The sequence below is a fragment of the Lichenostomus cassidix genome, chromosome 5 (genome assembly GCF_008360975.1).
Source record: "Lichenostomus cassidix isolate B80296 chromosome 5, HeHo_3.0, whole genome shotgun sequence".
NCBI classification, from domain to species: domain Eukaryota; kingdom Metazoa; phylum Chordata; class Aves; order Passeriformes; family Meliphagidae; genus Lichenostomus; species Lichenostomus cassidix.
Genome location: NC_139486.1, coordinates 43556911 through 43562910, shown reverse-complemented (window position 1 = coordinate 43562910; position 6000 = coordinate 43556911). Strand labels below are relative to the sequence as shown.

The following is a 6000-nucleotide window of genomic DNA, read 5'->3' as shown; positions in this document are numbered from 1 at the left end:
AAAATACAGGAGGGAAAGCTTATAACAAACAGTACATTTCTGAGCTAACTCAGGAGAGATGACACAAATTTTCCTACGAGCACAATAAATATAACTTTTGACCGGACTTGTGTAAGAAGAGAAGGTTTAGTGCCTCTTTAAAACTCAAGTGTGCCTGCTTAGTCAGTACTAGCTCTCCTCCCACTCCCCCTTCTTCTGCTGGGTAACTTTTGTTGCAACATGGGTGTGACGGACGGAGCTCCCCCCTCCCGGTTATGTCATTACTTCAGTTCCTTTGAATCAGAATAAAAAGTGCAGCAAACTTCAGACTCATTGACTGCAGGCTTAACAAGCGCCGGGGCTTTTCTTCTTTCTGCAGCTGGCAAGGATCTTTGGGTTTTGCAAAACAGTTCCAAGAAAACCATGGCCAGCTTCTCCTTGTGGGTAACTTTTGGATTATGCTTGCTGAAGCTCTGTCTAACAGAAACAGGTAAGTTTTTTATGAATGAAAACATTTATGATTGTTAAGTTTATGCTTCAGACAGCAAGTGCTTTTCTGCTAGATAGCTGGCAGCTTTGTTGCATCTCTATACTCTTATTATTGCAGTGTTACCAGAGATGTTTTAGAAATGTAATCTCAGTTGTGCCGGTCTGTACAATCACAGAAAGCTGTCTCGCTTGTATAGGGCAATTCCACATCCATAAAAACTGACTTGTAGATCATTAAAGAATGACGTTTAAACTAAGAACAGAACATCAGGGAATTCAGAATAGCTCTGGCAAAGCTCAGCTCGGCAATGTGACTGCTGTTACAAATGCAGTTTGCTCTCCCAGCTCCGTTTGGGACTGCAGCGAAAGAGGGGTGGGGAGAAGGGGGTGAGCCCCCCCAGCACACAGCTGCTTTCTGGAGTTTACAGGAGATGAACCAACAGCTAAGACATTCTGCATCTGGGCACAGCCTTGCTGAGCAGGAGAAAAACTGCAGGCATCTCTGACTGAAATTTGGAGAGCTTTTATGCCAAGCATGCTTGCTTCTGACTTCCTAAGGTTTCTTTGGGGCTGACTGGTGAGCTTTTGGAACAAAAGGGGTTAGAAGTGACAAAACAGTCTATAAACAGTTGTTTATAGATTACCTTCCTGCAAGTTGGTTATCTGTTTCAAATAGTTGTATTTTAAAAATAGTGGTAAAGATGAAATGCAAAGAGGGAGAGTGAGTCTACCCATGGGAGGAGGGAGCTTGGCTGTGAGCACTGAAGAAGTTGCCAGAGCTCCATTACAACAAGGTAAGGCTCTGAGACAAGGTTGCTGTAGCTGCCAGTCAGTCACAAAGGAAGAGACCTGCCTGCCCCTTGGTTTACATCTCTATGGTGTAAATTTGTAAATAAAGCAGTTTGAAGAAGCTCTTTGTGCTAGTTGATTTCCACTCATTCCTCACAGTGTGTATCTTGGCTATTTTCCCAAAGCTGCAAAGTAACTGGATTTTATTAAAGTGCACTTGAACTTTCCATCATTGTTTCGTGGAAGGGTTAAGTCTCTGCCCTTGAAACTCTTGCACACACAGAGCCAACAAACCATGGCAGGGGATTGTCCTACAGTCTTTGGAGAAATGTTTGAAGATTCTTCAGTTACTGGTGCTCACCACAATGAAGAGCCACTACCTTGAAAACAGGAAGTCAGAGAAAGGCTTAATGAGGGCAGATAGCATCGTACAATTGAGGAAGGACTTTTTAAAGTAAATGCTTTTAAAACCACTGGTGGCTCTAGCCAAGGTTAAACAAAATGTTCATCCATATGTGGTGTATCATTCTTTCCAGAAGAGTTCCCATGACTTTTATAGGCCTGACTTGAAGATAGTATGAATATTGCAGTTATTCATCTATCACCTAAACATGCAGGAGGTTCTGCTGTATCAAGAATGTGCCAGCAGCAGGTGATATCATGACATGCTGATAGACAGATAAACACCAGACAGAATCATGAGCTCATTACTGCTAAAATACTTGTTGAAAAGATGTGATAATATTTGATAATACTTGTTCTGAATGTGGTTGACTGGTAGTAAAATACCTTGAAGAGAAGCAGAGAAAAAGCCAATTTAGAGTTCTTTTGTAAGGGGAGGGTAAATCAGTCAAAGAACTTATATGTTTTTTGGCATTCCAAATGCTGTAAAAAGGCTTCTCCATCTGCTTTCTGGTCTTCTTGCATGACATTTTCCTTCCAGAACTAAGGGCTAAGTGTTTGAAAATACAGTCAATATGGAAGATGATCATTCCCCCCGTTTGTATGACATGTATTCTCTTATTTACAAAACTTTGCTCTAAAATTGCTTTTTCCAGGACAAAGGCTAAATGTACATTGTTGTCTGTGAAATACTACTTCAGAGAGAGATTAATCCTGAAACAAACATGACCCACCACAGTTATCTAGCCTACTTTGAAAACAATGCAACATTGCACTGGAGCAATTAATGGTGTTCAAAACATATCATGTTTTAGCATCAGCTGGCATCAAGGAGCATGTTGATTTCATCTGTCAGCATTAAACTGAATTCTTAAAACAGAGAAATGCAAACATCCAAGTTGCCACAAAGTAAAACAGATCCACAGTCTGTTTTATTCTTTCCCTTCACCTGTCAGGGTTTCTCTGTGACAAACCTGGAGGTTTGGACCATTCTCTGTGTGCCATCCACGATTGTAGGCGTGGAGCCAGTTTGGTGTAGCTGCTGGTCCTTTTCCAGGAGTCCATCATCTCTTAACACACAACCATCTCTCCCTCCCAGAGAGGTAATAATAATTTCAAAGCTATCAGACACTGTAATTATCAGTGCCCATTCTGGGCGCTGCTAATAGCAGTGGCAGAGAGGATTGTATCAGGGCTGTGTGTTTATCAGTTTCCTCCCCGCTAAATCACAAGGCTCCCCACAGTGTCTCAGCAGTAATATCAGTAGCAGCTGGCTGTGATTCCCCTCCCTTGTGCGGCTGCTGGAGCTTCCCCGCCCAAGGGACGGCAGAGCAGCTCATGCTATGAATGAGTTTGCAGGCGCTAATGTGAAATGGCAGCTGACAAGAAGAGGGGTTTTCCTTGGAGAATCTTTCCAGTCAGACAGAAAGTTCAGCTAACTGCAAATTTAAAGTTCAAACCTACATGACTGTTTCCTGCCTAACGAAAGTTGTAGTCATTTTTTGAGTCTGTGCTTTCAATTAAGAACATAATTGAATTTTCTTTTGTAAGCAATGGCTTTGGGACTTTCCAGTTCCTCTACATGGCAACGCTGGCAGCTTTATATAATGCAACAATCTTGTTTTGGTACAATAACCTTCAATTCTCATATTGTGAAACATTAAAAAAAAAACCCAACAAAACAATTCTTAAAGAAAGACCACAAGGAGTTGAACAATAATCTACAGTTTTAGCAGTTAAAAACAGGAAAGCATGGTATGCTAATTCAAAGTAAAAATCACAGAGAAGACCTGAATTTTGCATACATTTGGAGTTTGAAAAATACATTCCTTCACTTTTTCCCTCTTTTCTGTTAATGATTGATGTAGCTCAGTAGCTGGAAGGTTTAAGAGGCTTTGTTGTGTCTTTAAAAAAAAAAAAGAGGAAAAAAAGCCAGACGTAGAAGCTGTGTTAAAACTTCCATCTTTCTTTCTGTTAATGATACTGTTCCAAAAGCAGTGTGAGAGGGTTATAAAAGAGGTTGCCAGGGTACATACTGACAGCTGCCTAGGAAAAGGGCATTAGCCTGCCATCCTCAATTTCACAATTAATGTCTGTTTTACTAAATACCTGCTTTCGCAAATAAGATGCTGCCTCTGACAGAAGGTATAATAGTTAAAAAAAACCTGCCGTGGCATAGCTTTTGTTAATTATGTATGTCTCACAGTGACAGCATGTTAGCAAAACAGGTTCTCAGAAGTACATTTCCCTAGGGGGCTTTTTTATTGTTATTTTTGTTAATGGATAGGTGTCTGTAAAGAAGCAGGGTGTGGTGTGTGGGGGCAGCTGTAATGAATAGTTTCTTGCAGATTTCCCATGCAGAAGTGAGAGGTTCAGCGCAGCCCCGCGGATGTTCCGTGGGCACCCAGAGCCCTGCGAGCAGATGGGAGTGAGTGAGTGAGCGTCCAGGAAGCAGGCAAGCTGCTGTCCAAACTGGGCTCTGAAAGTCGAGCACCAGCCTTACGCTGGCAGCCTCTCAGCGAGCCCAGCCTGCCAGCAGGGAGGCGGATAGCAGGATTGGGATAATGCGTGCCAGGGCAGCAGGGCTGCGGCTGTTTGCACACCGAGCCCCCCTGCCCGCTCCAAACACACCCAGCAGGCTGCGGGATGCTCCCTGTGCAGCATGCTAATGCCACAGTTCAGAGTGCTGATGGGGTGGCTGGCATGGCAGGGATTTACCTACTCTTTGCCATCGGCCAACTCACATCTTACACCCTGGTGGAGTGTCCCCATCACAGAGCGAGGAGACAAGGCAGTGATGCAATGTGTCGCTGCTAAGGACAGCCAGCTCTTCCCAGCTCCATCCTAGTGCTCTGGAGAAAGCTTCTGCACGAGGAATATGGAATAGTTAGCCGGGCAGGTTCAGGGGAAAGTAGTGTTTGCCAATTATAAAGAATCATGATTCATTAATAATGAAGACACACAGAGGGTGCGGTCTGAGCGCATCTTTCACTCACTTCCTTATTTTTCCTCCCCCTGCTTGATTAGGTGTCCATTAATTACATGCCCTTTCCCTTTCCCACCATTTACACAGATGTGTAAGTGTAGGAAAAAAGCTTCTTTTGCTAATGAGTCTTCATGTTCATAGATGTGGAGGTTTGTTCTCTGTTCCTATGTGCTGTTTATGCATAAATTTGACATATAGGAACACTTAGAACATTGGAGTGAAATAATACGTATTTTTTTAAAATTAATTTCACCAGTAGCAGTGCTGTGAAAGTCAGATAAAACTTTATTGCTCTGACGGTTTTATCCTGTTTACTTGTGTGTTTGCTATCTATATACACACTGAAGACTGGCAGCTATTTTCAGTTTAATTGCAATTGTTTCCTGTTAGACAACAGCAAATGCAAAGTAGAGCTTCCTTAAAGAGTTCTTATTCTGTGCTTATCTTTTTTTGATTAGGGATGTTTGAAGCAGTTTGCAAAGCAAGAACTGACTTACATCTTTTGCCATACTGTCAGACTCAGCAGTTCTTTATGTTCAAGGACTTTAAAATTTATTTAACAATTCTATGAAGAATAGTGTCCTAAATTCAGTCAAGTTTCTCTCCTGTTTGAACCAATACTTCCTAGTGATAAACATCAACTATCTTGATATTTTGGAGGTATGTGTGCGTAAAGACTTGATGTTGTGGGAAAGACTATAGGGCTGGAGCATCCAGTGACTTTGGAAAATTGTATTGACAAAATACCACTCTTCCAATGCACCAGCCAGAGTAACTTTGTCTGCTTGTGAGGAGCAAAAGCTCTCCTATCACAGAAGATAAAAATACCCTTCTAGAGATTGCATATTGAGCTCTAAACTTTTAAAGTCCTCTTTTTCAGAGTGTAACAAAATCATTTTATAGCCTAATGAAAAGAGACACTTAGTGGTTCCAGTTCGTCACTCAATGGGCCCAGCTAAGGTCTTGGACAAACGCTTATCCTGTTAAGAATTCTTGTATTAAAAGTAGTAATTGGCAGACATTTTGAGCATGTGAGGCACATTCCCATGGTGACTGCCTAGAGAGAAGTTTCTTTCCTGCTTTTGTGGCTTTCCTCAGTAAACCCTGGATCCATGTAGTGGTGTAAAGTATTGCAGAACTCTTCTCTGAGTGCCTATGATGATCTTCTCTGAGTGCCTAAGTGTCTCATTACATTTCTACAAGATCAGTTCTATTAGTTCCTTTTTGGTTTTTTCCCTCCTTTTTTTTCTTATGGCTTTATTTCCTGGCTGCTTTTTGGGTGGGAAGGGATTGCAGTAGTTTTGCTTTACTTTCTCAACATATTCTTGACCTGCCAATTCTCACACATTATCTAG

At 41.8% G+C, this 6000-nt stretch overlaps 1 protein-coding gene across 12 annotated transcripts in view; it reads left to right on the top strand.

Annotated features, from left to right (window-relative positions):
• The first annotated feature begins 232 nt into the window (after positions 1-232).
• Positions 233-6000, top strand: part of CD44 (CD44 molecule (IN blood group)) — a 47137-nt gene continuing 41369 nt past the window's right edge. For 3 of the 12 annotated variants that reach the window (XM_085062678.1, XM_085062684.1, XM_085062681.1), the window contains exon 1: positions 234-469. In XM_085062678.1, coding sequence (XP_084918804.1) covers positions 403-469 — 67 coding nt within the window. In that variant the 5' untranslated portion in view covers positions 234-402. Of the gene's footprint in view, positions 470-6000 lie in introns of all 12 variants that reach the window. The other 9 variants (XM_085062676.1, XM_085062674.1, XM_085062673.1 and 6 more) reach the window with 5 other exon arrangements.